Source organism: Orbilia oligospora (genome assembly GCF_000225545.1).
Source record: "Orbilia oligospora ATCC 24927 unplaced genomic scaffold scaffold00215, whole genome shotgun sequence".
Taxonomy (NCBI): domain Eukaryota; kingdom Fungi; phylum Ascomycota; class Orbiliomycetes; order Orbiliales; family Orbiliaceae; genus Orbilia; species Orbilia oligospora.
In genome coordinates this window covers 1,598,778-1,614,675 of record NW_011645772.1, presented here as the reverse complement: position 1 = coordinate 1,614,675, position 15,898 = coordinate 1,598,778, and the positions used below count along the sequence as shown (strand labels likewise).

Sequence of the window (15,898 nt, the reverse complement as noted above, 5' to 3'; positions counted from 1 at the left end):
GAGCCCAGGAGACAGAGATGGAGGGGAGATATGGATGGAGGGGTGATGGACTAGCTGGTACCTACTTAGCTGTTGACTGACTGCACTGACCGACCGACCCTACCTAAGTAAGTACTAAAATAATATTGGATTGGATAAGTAGTATATATTTACTGCATAATTATCAACGCTAGTAGCTATGGCAATTGGCAGATCAGGTTCAAATTAGACGCCCTAGACAGCGCATCCCGCTGCACTGCCAGTTCCCTAGGCAGTTTCACCAACAGTCGCACTACAATCGATCTTTTGGTATATTATTAACACCTAGCAACAGCTACTTCTTATTATATGTATCATGTATCATGTATCATGTATGTCATATATGTATGATGTAGGCGGGCAAGTATGTATGTCCGTTGTCAATACATATGCTTTAGAGGCTAGTGTTTGTACCCAATAGCCAGCATACTTGGTTACCGAGGATTGAGGGAAGTACCAATTATCGAAGGGAAGAAGGAGGGGAAGCTTAACTTAGAAAAGGGAAAAGGGAAAGGGAAAGGGAAAGGGAAAGGGAAAGGGAGGGGGAGGGAGGGAGGGGAGGGAGGGCCCGATAACGATAAGACAACCAGCCAGCCAGCCAGCCAGCCTGGAAGTGGAGGTGGAACTGGAATTGGTTATTGCTAGCCATTGCATGGCGGGGTCGGTACTATACTAAGTAAGTATATAAAATTACATACAAACACGGCTCATTCTGTGCATACATAGTATAGTACATAACATAAGTACATACGTCGTCTACGGCTAGACTCGAAATTGATACATACTTTATTAGAGGGTTTGGGTCCATGGAGGGGCAACTTGCAGATGGACCCCGGTTTGACTTTTCTGTTAGTCCAATTCGATTCCCACCCACGAACCCCGCGTGCATTGATCTTATATACACATACACACTCTCTAACTAACCAAAAAGTCTGAAGTTACGTAGTAGGCTATAATTGACCAACCTGCAAATGGTGGGGGTTAGTTTTCATTATACATTCTATTAAACTTTGAGGGGGGCGGGCGACAATTGCAGTTGGATTAGTAAGTCATCAACCCCCCGAATTGAGGTTCTACGAGGTGCACGACGCCACAACACGTTGTTGTCCATCCCTCCCGTCCCAACTCAGCCCAGACGTGTATGAGGTATGTATATTACCTGTCACATACTTTAACTTCCCGTCAACTGCAACTGCAACTGCAACCACTAACCAGCTAGCTAGCCCTGCGGAATTCAAACCAGACATCGACCCATCCAGACTCAATTCCATTTATATACTTACTTCCTACTTATATAAGTACGTAGGGATTTAAGTACTTGCTGATACACCCCCACCCAACTACCTAGTAGCTCGGAATAGAAACACGGCAAGGAGAAGACAAAAAAAAATACTCTGATAAGCTCAAGACGCAATATGGGCCTCGTATCCGCTTCGACGCAGATCCGAATAAGTATGTCATACATTTACATACGCTTATGCTTATACTTATACAAGTACTCAAGTACTCAAGTATATACATATACATGATATCAAAGCTTATGCGTGCTGACTTGGAGCAGTCTCGGCCTTGCATCTGGCCATAGCTTACCACTTGATCTTCCAACCGAAGCTGCTGGACCAGCAAGGTGTCGTCGTCCTTCTCGGCCAGGCGATGGGAATCGTAAGTTTCTTCTTTTTCTCCTTCTTCTCTGAGTTTCTATTCTCATTGATAATTCTGCAGGACGAAGTGGTGTCATTCTCGTCAGCTGCCGTCCGGCCCGTGTCATCATTTCTCGGTCTCCTATTCGGCTTCATCGGCTGTAGTGATCTCATAGCCGCTAGCATCGACGGTATCCCCTTCTACATCCACTGGGGCGGCCAAGGTATGTTTTATCTCTCAAACAGCATCCCGTACTCTTCTGGTATCACCCTCTAATTAACAAATGATATGCATAAATTTGTGATTTAAAAAACGTAGCTCCCATCAGAGTTACATTCTTCTTCGCGCTCGCGTGCTTGACATATGTATATGACGCGAACCCTCAAGCCCAAAAGACCTTTTTTACCGTTGGATTATCAACTCTCAAAACCAATTGGGTGTTTAGCTGGGCCTTTGTTGAGATCATAGGCTGGTTCTCTATATATTCAACCATTCGCGAAGAGAGACAGGCTATTTTCATTGGGAGGGAAAACGAGACCCGGAACTCATAGTTTCCGGTTGTCGTATTGCATTGACATTGTCAAATGCAATCAATCTAACTTGACTGTTTTAAATTAGAACTACCAGCTGCCTTCTCTTTTATCAAAATTGAACTATGATGATACGTATACTCAAATGTCCCATCCCAAAAGAATGAACGAACTGGTATTTTTTTTATATTTTATATTTTTTTTACCATGCACGCGACTCGAACTTAACAGAACAGAACGTTTTTAGCCTCAAAGGCCTGACCACCACCATCAATCCCCCAGTTCAGGGGAAAGGGAAAAGCCGCCCTTCCGTGTGTTCCAGAATCTCCCACCCTGGTGCCACGTGACTTGATTTTCCCTTACCAACGATTGGTTGGTTGGCTCGAATGCCTCCCGCAAAAGTGGGTCGAAACGGCCTGTCCCAAAGAGGGGATCGCCAGATTTCATGCCTGGACCTGGTCAGGGAGAGAGAAATCGGGGAAATTAAACGATCGTTTAAGGGGACAAAAAGACCTGTCAAGCTTTGGCACTTTTGATATCAGACTCAATTGATCTTTGAACCTCTGCGAAGAGATTAACAAAACCATATCGGTATTGATCTCGTCGACAAAGATACAATATACTTAAGTATCTATATCGTGTGATACTATACTGACATCCATATATGTATGTAAGCTTTTTTTTTTTTTTTTTTTTTTTTGTTTTATACATTCCCCGAAAAATGGAAGAGGAAGAGGAGTCTCAACGGCCCCGCTCATGAGCCTTCCTTTCCCCCCTCCTCTCCTGAAAAACAATATACCTCCAACAATCCAATCAATCCAATCGATATATTCTAGTCAAACTCGCGCTCATCGATGCTTACAAAATACTAACATGTAATACATCCTTCAATATAGCCCTGCGCTAGCGTGTTGTTTTCAATAGTCTCTTCCAATTCGATTCGACTGTGCGCCCGTTTGTAATTGTCAAACCCTCCCGCCTTCACCCGCTGTCTGGATCCCTTCCTATAATTCCACCCCCCGAACGTACATACATCCACTGCACAGTACATTGCATCCACCCCCGCGTCGCCACCATCCTCCGACGTACGGTCATCTTTTCTCTCTCTCTTCCTCTTACTCATCTCGTTCCTACTATTCTGTCTATGTATAGCCTAAGCCTTACCTGCAGCCGTCGCTATTTTGGTTCCTTTCCGATACCCCGTCGCACGTCTCTTTGCCATTCGATTTCCACGTTCAACGACATCTCTTTCGTCATTATAACATAACTATTGCTCGACAATCCGAAAGCAAGAAAGAAGAAATACACCCGTTTCCTCCCTTTTATCGTATACCGAGTAGATATATATAATCAGTAAAACTGGCGAGCCGTTCGCTACTTCTTACCTCCAGGGACGACCGCTCTTGGACGTCACCAACGTCCCTATGCAGGCAAAGTCGAGAAATGAACGGCAGACCCAGAAGACAAAGGTCAGAGCACCACCCTACACATACATCGAGTTTAGTTCGGTGCACACACTCACACCATTACATCACTCTCGTTGTCGCACTTCTTTTCTCTAAGTGGAGCAACTATAACTAACAACTATGCCTTCCATCCGAATAGCTAGCAGAGTCGTATAACGAACTCCTAACGTATGCGCAAACTCCTCCTTATGCTCCTTCATCACCATCATCCTCATCTTCATCTTCAAGCCCCTTGAACACTCTCTCAGTCCTGTCCAACACATTACTCCCGTTACATATTGCCGATAGCCAAAGCTAAGAATGTGCATCCCATCATTATAGCGAATTCTCGTCGCCTGAATTGAGACACGTAGGAAATTATACTCTTGGACGGTTAATTGGGAAAGGGTCGTTTGGGAATGTTTACCTGGCGACACATAAGCTTACCAATGGATCGAAGGTATGCCACTTTTTTCCCGTTCAATTTTCTCAGCCTTAGAAAGCAACATCCGTCACGATATTTTTTTATTTTTCAAAAAAAAATAATAATAATAATAATAATAATAATAAAAAAAACAATAAAAAAAACATATTGCTAATAAACTCATTACCTCGGCGGCTTTGGCGAGGGGTATTTGATTGGATCACCTAGGTTGTTCTCAAATCCGCACAGAAAAGCGATCCAAACCTTGCCAGGGAGATACATCACCACCGGCAGTTAATACACCCCCATATCGTTCGATTATACGAAGTTGTCGTTACAGAATCATTAGTATGGATGGTATTGGAATATTGTCCCGGTGCAGAGTTGTACGATTATTTGATAAAAAATGGAAGGCTGTCGACCGAAACGGCGCAGAAAATATTCGCGCAATTAGTAGGCGCAGTGGCTTATGTGCACCAAAAAAACTGTGTGCATAGGGATCTCAAATTGGAGAATATTATGCTAGATAGGCATGAGAATGTATGTCCCTATTATAAGCATCCTTTTTGTGGTATGTGGGGTTAGATACTAATGGGTGGGGTTTTACTGTGGCATAGGTCAAGCTTTGTGATTTTGGTTTCACACGAGAGTATGAGAGACTTCGGCCACTGCAGACGTTTTGTGGGACTGTGTGCTACTCGGCGCCTGAGATGGTTAAAGGGGAGAAGTACCTTGGGCAGGGTAAATTACCTCTGCGACTAATCACTGAAACATTCAATCTGGCTAATTTCTTTGTTAGCTGTCGATGTCTGGTCGTTAGGTGTCATATTGTATGCCTTGCTATGCGGAGAATTACCGTTCGATGAGGATGATGAGACATCAACAAAGCTCAAGATATTGAACGAAGAACCAAAATATCCAGAGCATTTAGATGCAGGTCAGGACACTTTGCACCTCCTTTGCTAGTACTTCAAGCTAAACTTTGGGGTTAGATGCTGTTGCTTTGATCAAATCTCTCCTTTCGAAACGGCCTATCTCGCGGCCGACACTACTAGAAATCCTTGTTCACCCATTCCTCATGCACTATGGAAACCAGCAGAAGAATATCCTTGCAATGCAACAACCAGCTCTCTTTAGCACCCGGATAGAAAAGGAAACCTTAGACCGCATGAAATCCGCCGGAGTTCAAACCGAGGTTGTCGTTGAAAGCGTCCTCGCCCAGAAATGTGACAGTCTAGCCGGCTGGTGGAACCTCCTGATAGAAAAAGAACTACGTAAGGAAAAACGGCGTCAAAAGCGACGAAGTGAGAGCCGGCGAGTTAGTGCGGGGAGTATGCTAGCTGCTGCTGCTGCTGCTGCTGACTTCCTTAAGCCACCGAGAGAAGAAGCCGAGGCTGAATGGGCCAATATTAGCGTTAAGGCTTCTTCAGCATCACGTAGGTCCCTTGATGACTCTTTCTGTAGCTCAGAGAAATTCCTCCGCGGCTAATTTTCACGTTAGTCGATGATAATGGAAGCGGTTCAGCTAAAACCCCAATAGTGCCTGCAGGACCGACACAGCAACCTCCGAACCCGAACCCGAAAGATCGACATCCATACAATAAATTACAGCGGAACCCGTCGAATCAGAGTCAGATACAGATCATGTCGTCACCAGATTTAAATCGTGATCCGACTTTCCCGTCGTCAGCCTCAACAAGACGGCCGAATCAACGAAAGATCCATTTTTTGACTACTCTAGCTGCTTTGAAGCACTGGTTATTCCATTCCACGAGGCGGGCGTCGACTGCTAGTGATGCGAAATATCAGCCCAGGCTGCAGAATGGAAGTACCTCGCAGTCAAACCTTAATCAAGGAAGGGGTTTGCATAGTTCGCATCAAAGTGGGAGCGTTCGTACACGGGCGGGGAACGTGCTTGAAATGCTCAGAGAAAACGATCGACAGCGGGATGCTAGGTCTAGAGGGAGAGATACGGCAAGGCAGGGCGGATCATCGAGTCATGTTCCCCCGAGCTTAGTAACGGCGCAGCAAAGGAAACGCCAGTCGATATCACCATCACCGTTGACTCCGCATTCAGCGCGGAGAATGTCAGGTCGTGGATTGGGAGGTAGGAAGTCGACGTCCTCGTCGTTGTCTTCAGTACGATCATTTCACAAGTCGCATTCTAAAGCTTCTTCGATTGCATCCTCAAGTTCGGTCAACTCTGTTCAGCTGGCGTCGCCGAGGAGTCCCAGGGCGTCCGGCGTAAAAGTTGTAGCAACGACACCGAGGACGAATAGTTTCCCATCAAATGTACGGCTTGTTCGACAAGGCACTGGGGTCGACGCGTTCAATGAGACGGCAGTGTTTAATAAAGAATCAGTTGCTTTCGCGAGGAGGAAGAAAACGGCGTTTAAAGGGCCAAACCTAAATTTAAGCCATGCGAGGAATTCATCACCCAGTGTTGCGCAAGGGAGACGGCGGCATTCAGCGAGTAAACGGGCGAGTACCAGTTCGGCTGGCGCGCAGGCCGATGCTATACAGGAGGAGGATGAAGACGAATGTGAAATTGAGGAAGTTGCAGAGTTTTCACCGATTATAGGGGAGCATGAAGAGGTTGTGTTTATCAAAGAGGAGGGAAGCGATGTTGGAAATACAGACGGGGATTGCAGGGACGACGTGAGTTTGAATCGGATAAGGAGTGATAGGAGTGATGTTCCAGATGTCGAGGAACCGAGAGGAAGGAAGTTGGAGAAGCAGCCGGCGTAACGCACTTTTTTATTACTATTATTGTGGCGAAGGATACCCTATTTACCTCTTCATATTGTACATCCGTTTTTGGGGGATTCCTAGGAGCCTGATGGGGAGTTTGAATTGGAACTATTATTATAGCAAAAAGGTGATTTTGGGTTTGATATAACATCCTCCTTTTATGGATTCCCCCCCTTTCCTTTCTACTTCATTGTTATTAGCGAGACATTCGTTCTTCCTTTCTTCTTTTTGATTCATTTCATTTCTGTCGGCATCGAGTATTCATGAGGTTGATATTGCCGGCGAGTTTCTTTCTCTTTACATTGCGCATAGATTGTTTGCAACATTCGTTACTTTACTACCTCGCTTTTTCCCTTTTCCTTTTTTCCTAATTCTCTTTTAACAGACAAGCACAACAGTACTCGTTGCTTAGTTCTGGCTTATAGGTCCTTTTTTTCCTATATTATGTTGTAATGAGTATTTTCATAAGTTTCTCTTTTCCTCTTCGAAAGTATCTCTCATCTTCTCTCTATCGCCATATATATATAACAGCACCTCCTCCCTTCTTTTTTTTTTTACCTTTCTCCTTTCCTTTCTCCATGTTTCTTTACCGCGTTTCTATTTTAATTATTTTTTTCTTTTGTTTTGGATACCCAGTGCACTATCACACCTACTGAAAAAATCATATAGTTTTTCTTTATATATATATACATAAGTTGATATATTCCTGTCTTTTCGTTGAATATGAATACCCGGCTTGGGTTACCGCAGCTTCTTTTTCTATCTCTTCGTATGCATTTGTGTGTGCATGTTTATAAATAACTAGCTGCTTTTGATACCTATCGATGAGGAAATGGATGGATGGAAGGTATGGAAGCTTGAGGGAGGTTTATAAGAATACTCCTTTTGTTTTTGATATCTACCTATATACCTAGTATCTACGTACCTACCTACCTGTTTCGTCAATCGATATTTGACGTCGTCATCATCGCGTCGTCATTACACTCGGTTTTAGATTATACATATTTAGATTTTAATTATGAAAATATGTAGATAGCTACGTCAGAAGATCTGGGTGGTTTTGGACTGAAAGATAAATCGCTCCTAGAACGCCTGTGGATATATATAAAGTACATGAGGGAGTGGTGTCGGTATTCATACAATTTGGGGAAGAAGGATGGGTGCGGGTACTTGTTCCGGACAAGAGTGTCGATATCTTTCAGGCGGCGAAAAGGGCTATAGAGATCCCGCCCTCCAGGCTGGCAAGGGAGTACAGCAGGACTACATCCGGTGGGATGAAGGTATTATCTTTAATGATGTTTTTTTTTTTATTTCTCTCCACCAGTGGTGGTGCTACCAGAAGCCGCAGTAGCTGAAGAAGAAGACGAGGAGCTCTCGGGACTGTCGTCACCAATTTTGAAGCCTAGGGATCCCATGGCCTTCTTCCAGCGTTCGGTTTTTCTTTCTTCAACCTAAAATATTGACGAGATATACATAGGTAAGTAAACATTTTAGCCTTTACGATCCAACGAATGTATATCTATGCCTTTAGGAATCTAAATGAAGGAAATTTGTGGTTTCAAAAGGACTGGGAGGAAAGAAAACGCACCCATTTCTTCTTACAATCCCTATAAGCCTGGAAATAATCGGTACACATCTCCCGATCTCCCATGTTCCTTCTTAAACATTTGAGAGACCTATTTGCAGCGTCTTGACAAGGGTCGTAGAATTTTGAGGTCTCTTTGGTGTCGAATTGACGTTTTGTGTCTTCGTCGACTGGGTTTTCGCGGTATTGTATTTCTGGCATTGTTCCCTTTTCCCCTTCCGGGTTTCCGGTAGTCCTTGATAGTAACTTTCTAGCCTTCTTAAGCTTTAATTACCGCGGTTTGGAAGCATGTAATGCAGTACTTTCAAAGCGTCTTTCCTTGTCGATTCTCAAGTTGCGCTCTTCGTAAATTCAAATGATATGTATGAATACTGATGTAACTTGAATTGAACGACTCGGATTAGTCAAAAGCAACAGTATGATGGGTTGAATGATATCTTTAGAACTAGACTTGGAAGTGTGCTAAAACCATGTAGGATATAGATATCATATGAGATTGAGGTGTTATACTTTTGGCTTTTGGTAACAATGTACGGAAATACAAATGCAATTGCAATTGGAGGTTTTGGGGGAGTTTGAAAGCGGAAGAGCTTAAGAGGTGGGATTTAGCCGCGATAGCCGCTGAGGTGGCGTGTCTGTGTTTTTTTCCCAGTTGTTTATTGTGGCTTGATATGGCAGAATCCTGTGGCTTTTTCTTGACACTTCAATTCTTTCATTCTTTCTTGCTTCATTCTACAACAAACCGACATCCACCACGGGAAAAAAAAGATAGTATCTGCTGTACGACCCGTTTACGACAGATCGCAGTGGTCTTTCGGTGACTAGTAGCTTCTTCTTCGAGGAGCTTTCTGGCTGGGACAACACTAGATTTTGGAACGGTAACGGGGAGCTTGGTTTTCTTCTAAACCCCACTAGGCCTTGACTCACGATAGCTTCATTTTTAACTTCAATTTTTTGGGACTTACAAAAGGGGACATTGATCCTCTTTTCCCCCATTCTATTGTATACCTTTTTTCGGCCGGCGTCCTCAAATGCGATAGACTATTGAAACGAAAGAAGAAAATATGGCTACACCATTCGATCGAAAGAATCAGCAGGTATGGGATACGTTGAATGCACCGGGCGGGAGTGCAAAGCAGGCATTGCAATTGATTGCCCGTAGGTTGAAGAAAGGTGAAAAGGGCGATTATTTGACGGTATGTAACCAGTTTTGAATCTATGGAGCTATCCTCCAGACCAGGAGCTATCAAAAAATGAGTTTGGTTATCCAATCTTGCTAACTAACGATAACATGAATTACACAGGCTATGAGAGCATTCATCCTAGCACATCTCCCTACCGCTGGTCTTCCCGAACAGACCTCCCCACTTACCGAAGCCCTCCAAATTTGCAATTCTCTGGCGTTTCGAACCCCACCGACCAAGGACAGCGAGACAATCCGACTAATAGAAATGACATACATCTACCTCGGGAAGAAAGAAGAAATCGGAAAGTTCCACGAACATTTGTACAAGGCCAGGATAGCTACCCCGGGGAGGACAAAGAATGTTGACGAAGCTGGCTTGAAAGAGTGGTATAGTGGGTGTATGAGGGCGTGTGATTGGACCGGAATGCAAAAGGCCGCGATGGCTTTGCAGAAGGGTGTTATGGGGAACCGGGGGTATTATTTCTGGGCTGTTGCTGCATGTTTTATTATGGTCGTATGTTGCCTATTTTCCTCCCTCGAATGGGAACGGCTTTTGGGGGTTGCCTGGTTAGCTGACCAAGAGATATCACAAGGTAGCCTGCGATGACGATCAACGATCGAGTGTAGGGATATTTGGTATGCTTGCTTCCCGCATGATATCGAAAGCGGCAAGCGAGATCCCAGAAGGGAAGGAATCCGGGCCAATCCGATCGATTCGGACGGCTGCAGAGCTACAACTGTTTTACGATATCTTGAGCTTCACGAAAGTCGATGATGTGGAGCTTGTCAAGTATCTAGAGAGCCAAACGACAGGGTTCAACAGTCGCCTTGGCTCGGACAGTTACTGGGAGTTCTGGTGGATGCTGGTTGAGACGAAATTGCGGCTGCAAGAGTTCAAGGATGTGAACGACCATTGTCTTAGCGTCCTATCGACCGGGAGTGTAGCTATCAAGGACGGATCGGACGGGACGGGTCTAGAACAACCGAAAGTTAGCAGGGTCTGGAAGGATGACTGGAAAGTATGGGCCGCATATGTTGCCTCCGCAGTTGAGATTGGAGCGAAAGACCCAGAGGATCCGTTATTCACCAAAGCTGCAGCGCTCCTTGCGGGGAAACTCAAAGATGGAGAAGAGCGTGCTTCACGAAATGCGCTATTAGCTACCGTCGAATTTGCATCGCTCTGCCGTCCTCATTCCAACCTAAACTGCAAGGAAGACGTGTCAACTCTCCTTGCAGTATGTTTTGCATTTTTCGAAAAACAAGGCGGCACGAGTTCATGTTACGATGACTTGAGACCTTATGTGGCCCAACTGAATACGGATGAACAGAAAGAACTATTAGTCAAGATGACGGGTCACTGCAAGAGCAAGGATATCACTTCATCTGAATCGTCTACCAAGGAGTTGACCAATGCAGTCCGCGAGTGGGTCACCCTCTTGAAATTTTGGTTTTGGATCGAGATAGACAATCAAGAACGGCTACCGGTCACAGAAGGATTGAACGGCTTTGTCCAAGAATGCTTGGCTGTCTATAACGTCTCACTCAAAGTCGATATCGACCTTCTAGTCACCGATATGAGGATCGGCGACGAGTTGTTACTATTGGTCGCCAAGGCACTTATGTGCAAATACACTGCATCTCGTATGCAAGACCCCCTTCCGGTGAGGGTTGCAATAATAATCCTTGAGCACCTCCTCACGAAGTCGAAACATAACTTTACAGCACTACTCATGCTAGTTCGATTGTACATGATTATTGGCGCCCCGTCTTGTGCAACCATCGAATATCAACGACTGAGCATCAAGCAGATCCAAAATGACTCGCTATCACATCATGTTTTGACAAGGCTATCTACCCTTCTTCCATTTTCTGTGTCATCTGCAGCTAAACTGCTGCATCCTACGGATATGGCTGATGTTGGTATGCACGTCCCACACAACCCTACAGACAGCTTGGAAATGTACGATATTTCGCTCAGGCTATATAAAAATGCAAACCGCACCAACCCGGAAATGATCAGCCTGGCGTTTAAGAATGGGGCATACGGACAAATCAAGGATATGGTATTGTTCGAAAAAAGAGTATCTTCGAGTATCTCAGCTTGCCAATTTGAGATCGAACGGAGGCGGGTACAGAGGTTCCGGGGGGTGACCGTGACGGAAGGGTCAACGACAGCAGCGGGGGCTCTGTGGGATAGAGCTCTGAATGCTAAGACGTCGGACAACCGAACGTTTGATTTGTTCGGGGAAGACGGCTGGCATACAGGCTGTGACGTGGGGCCTCGTGTCGGGGTCCAATGGGTTCAGGCATTCTTGTTGACTGAACATATCGCGGCGACTCTGGTCGCACAGTCACAGGCATCTTCTGCTGCAGACTCAACGAAGGCGTCATCAGCGGCAGCATCAGGATCGAAGGCCAATGAGGGCGCCTCAGAGAAGGAGCACGTGCCGTTTTCCAAGCATCTCCGTGGAATCCTTGAGGGTGGTGAGGAGGGCGTCAAGGAATTCACGGGTGTTGAGAGACAGGTCTTAGATATCGCCTGTCTGATGGGAGATATTCAGGTGGAAAGCGAGGGTGGTTCCAAATCGAGTGGGAAGGTTAAATTGCTGTTGACTGAGATATCGAGCAAATTCCAAACTCTAAGGGGTAGCTTTCAGCCACCATCGAAGGGCAATCGTGAAGATGTGTCCTCTGCTGTTGGCGATATGTCTCAGTTGTCACTCGATGATGGCCAGGATCGGACGCTTTGGTATAGTTTACATCAAGCTTACATGATTTTAGAGGTAAGGGCATTTCTCGCAAATACGATGTCTTGGTCTCTCTTCTGGGGGCGTTTCTATTTTTGAAGCCTTTGATGACGACGCATATGATCGGGCTGCTAACGACGAACTATCGCAATTTTTTTGCCATCTAGGCCTGCAAACACATTTTGATACTATGCGAATACTTGGAGAAGTCTCCGGTGGTCAAGGCTTTGAAGCCACAAATTCCTAAGTCTCAAATCACGGAGATCAAAAACATGATTGGTTCATCGTGGAAAGCTGTCGTACAAATGGCGAAGGAGCAGGCAAAAGACGCAGTCCAGGTGACGGAAAGTGATATAGACGCCGTTTTGAGCTGCAAAGGGCTTGATATGGCGTCTGTGGCGGAATTTGTGAAGACCACCATTGGAAGGGGCAAGGTTGAAAGCTATATGGACAAGATTGCTGGAAGCAGGTCGAGCACCTGGGCGGCGGTTGGTGGTGTCAAGATTGGATAATTTACATTTGAGTTGGCTGCCTGCGGACCGTGTGTTCTTTTTTTTGTGTGGCTGTGAGTGAGTGAGTGGGAGCTTTGAAGGAAGGTTTACTCGAGGTTGGCGCGGGAGGACGGACCCAAGGCCTCAGGGCCCATGCTCAAATGGAGATCCAGTTATGTAGCTGGAGGACTCTTTTGACACACTTCAACGGCTGGGAAGGGCGTTAAAGTGAGGGGCCGGCGGCGGCGGGTTCTATCCTTTTCCTCTTTTCGTTCTCAGCCCAGCCAGCTTGACATCTTTCACAATCAACTTGCATCACATATTGCAGCTGGCGATCATGCCCTTTGTTCTCCCACAATCACACTCTTGCTTTTCAACATGGTTCAGTTTAATGGTCTACATTACATACGCTGCGGCTGCTCGGAAAACAATTAACCCTGTACATTCTACACCACTTGCCTGTCATTTAACCAATCGCCTTCACAAAATGCCATCCCATTCACCTAAACCCCGTAGCCTTTTTTCGAAATACCACCCCCTCCGAAAAAAAATAAAATAAAAAACTTGTGTTGATTTTCCTTCCATTTTTATTTTCCTAAAATCACTTTAGCCGGGAAAGGACAATCGGCGACGGCGAGTTCCGAGATCTTGATTGTTGAGGAGGCGAGGGCTTGATCGATTTTCCCGTAAGCTTAAGCGTGAAAAGAAAAAAATTTTCCTCCCTGGTACTCGGGTTTGCTATAGCCCTATAGTATTCCCGTATTATTGCTAAGATATAAAAAAAATTTCTTTTATTTCCTTCTTTCCCTTTTCCCCGTCGATAGCGATATAGATATGTAATGAGAGGGTTCTAGATTCTTAAATGCTGCGTTGGTGGTGTGATATCTTTCCTTGTAGGTAGAAGCAGGGATTATGGATCATACTTTGCGTTACCTGCAGAGAAGTAACTTTTTACTTTGGTTCTTTACTGTGTAGTTATTTATTTATTTATTTCTTTTTCTTTGATCAAATCTAATCAATGATGGAATCAGCTAGGCAGTTACAAGGGTGGGGAAGAAAGTCATGATGCCTGGAATGGCTTTTTTTTGCTCGGTATAAGCTTGCGGTACATACATGCGGAGCGCACTTCGTGACCCGCCGCATCTGAGCTTAGGTAAAGTAAAGTCCGCCCTCTTTTTTTTGTTCCTTCAAAGCTCAGGAGCAAGAAAGGGAAAGAAAAAAAAAGATTAGATACTGGGATCAGCATGCATGCAGCACGGACTTTAGGATTTCATATCAACATCTGTATTTTTCTCTCTCTTCAAGCTTGCCAAGCATCAGGCGGCCATGGAGTTCGGCGTATAGAAAGAAAGAAAGAAAGAAAACCCTTTTTACTTAATTTAATTCCCCGAAGAGAAGAAGAATCACCGGAACTTGAGCTATGTACTCAAGATATCAACGAAAAGGAAAAGAAAAAAACAAAAAACAAAACAAAAAAAGGATTGGGCATGTTTTTTTCCTTCAGAGGATATGTAGAATGCATGTTTTGATGGCGCAGGGATATCTTCGTTTCGTTCAGGAATTACATGTAAGTAAGTACTTACTTTGCCCTTTTTTTTTCTTTTACTTTGCATCCAACAAATCAGATCATTCCGATATAGTACTAGGCCGGAATATCGGACTAGTACACTCGGTAATCTTTCATGTATGTTTGCTGCATGTAGCAGATTTGAACGCAATATTTGGAAGGGAGGGGGCAGGTGTGTGGGTTTTGGATATTCGGCGGCTTACGTTTTACAGATATGTATGTAATGATATGGACGTACATACTAAGAAGCGTATGTACTTCCATATGTAAGTGTAAGTACATTACATTAGGTATACTACGTAGAAGAGAGCTCTTAAGACCCTAAAAGTCATGTGCTAGCTTTCGTAGCTGGGCGGATAGTTTACGAAGTTAGTTTTACCGTTTCCTTCTTACCTACTCCGGTGAATATAAGAAAAGATGAAAAGGGTATGTATAAGGGTATCGTGACCATCGATCTTGAAGCAAAGCGACGATCAGTAAAGGATCTAATATAAGCTTTTTTACCCGCCTTCCTGCGGCACAGCTTATTAGAGATTAGTTTAGCTAGCTAGCTTTTGGGAGAAAAGAAAGGAACTCGTTATTGAAGCTAGGTTAACCTTAGATAACTAGCTGGTCGTCTTCTTGAATACGATTCAAGGTCAAGGCGAGGGGGCGCCCTCCATAGGTGGATTTAAACTTCCAATCGTCAAATCGGTGGTATATGCACTGGATATGCATGGAGAGCATGGGTTAAACGAGGATTCTTCCTTCTCTTCCTTTTTCTCTTAAAGAAACAAGGCTACCTAACCTTTGCATCTCCCCCCCCCTCGCCTCATCTTTAAATTCTCTCCAAAAATAATCCGATTAGTTTACGATTCATCGATTTCGTGTGTCGCACACCAGACAAGTTAGCGAAGTCTTGGGCGGTGATCACTAGCTACAAGAGGGGCTAGCGCGGGAAGGGAAGTGGAGAATTCTCCAAATATGCAACGGGGCGGCCTGGAAAGCTTGGGGGGCTGCTGGTCTCTAATGGACCAATCATGTAACATTCGTGACAACGTCCTTTCATCAAACAAAGCTGTTGTTTAGTTAGAAAGCTGAACTTCAAAGCCAAGACAAGGCCCCAAGGGTTTGATATTGAAGTAAAACATCCGCATCCACAAACAAGCATAGTCGGTTAAAATATGATACACATTTAAGGGTTTATAGGTTCGTAACATTAGTTAATAACTATTATTTTCATGACTTGCCGGAAATACAGCCCGGGACCGGGTGGGTCGTGGGGAGCTTGGTACTTGGGTAGGGTCTCAGCATCAAGTTCGCCAAATATGCGTGTGGCGTTTCCTCATCCCCTTTGCCACAGCCATGAGGGTTTTTTCCTTTCTTCGAAACCTCCTACGGCGAAATAAAGCAAGGGGGAAAGGAAAACCTATCAGTAACGCCTTACATATTAGGTATTGAATCGAAAAGTGGTTGGAGTTGAGAGAAGGATAACTCAAAAAACCCTTTGGGGCCTGGAATAATTTGGTAACAA

General features: G+C 44.7%; 4 protein-coding genes across 4 annotated transcripts; 3 read left to right on the top strand and 1 right to left on the bottom strand.

Moving 5' to 3' along the window:
• Positions 1–1,433: 1,433 nt before the first annotated feature.
• Positions 1,434–1,935, top strand: AOL_s00215g464 (uncharacterized protein; the record flags this gene model as incomplete). The annotated part of the gene is made up of 3 exons (XM_011129666.1): positions 1,434–1,470; positions 1,580–1,680; positions 1,741–1,935. The coding sequence occupies 3 exons, from the start codon at positions 1,434–1,436 to the stop codon at positions 1,933–1,935; spliced, it is 333 nt and encodes a 110-aa protein (XP_011127968.1).
• Positions 1,936–4,412: 2,477 nt separating this feature from the next.
• On the top strand, positions 4,413–6,806 carry AOL_s00215g463 (uncharacterized protein; the record flags this gene model as incomplete). The annotated part of the gene is made up of 5 exons (XM_011129665.1): positions 4,413–4,598; positions 4,676–4,799; positions 4,858–4,995; positions 5,051–5,494; positions 5,560–6,806. 5 exons carry the CDS (start codon positions 4,413–4,415, stop codon positions 6,804–6,806), a joined length of 2,139 nt encoding a protein of 712 aa, XP_011127967.1.
• Positions 6,807–8,116: 1,310 nt separating this feature from the next.
• On the bottom strand, positions 8,117–8,595 carry AOL_s00215g462 (uncharacterized protein; the record flags this gene model as incomplete). Its single annotated transcript, XM_011129664.1, has 2 exons — positions 8,117–8,260; positions 8,398–8,595. 2 exons carry the CDS (start codon positions 8,593–8,595, stop codon positions 8,117–8,119), a joined length of 342 nt encoding a protein of 113 aa, XP_011127966.1.
• An 863-nt stretch (positions 8,596–9,458) lies between these two features.
• On the top strand, positions 9,459–12,839 carry AOL_s00215g461 (uncharacterized protein; the record flags this gene model as incomplete). The annotated part of the gene is made up of 4 exons (XM_011129663.1): positions 9,459–9,590; positions 9,699–10,094; positions 10,174–12,363; positions 12,495–12,839. The coding sequence occupies 4 exons, from the start codon at positions 9,459–9,461 to the stop codon at positions 12,837–12,839; spliced, it is 3,063 nt and encodes a 1,020-aa protein (XP_011127965.1).
• Positions 12,840–15,898: the final 3,059 nt, after the last annotated feature.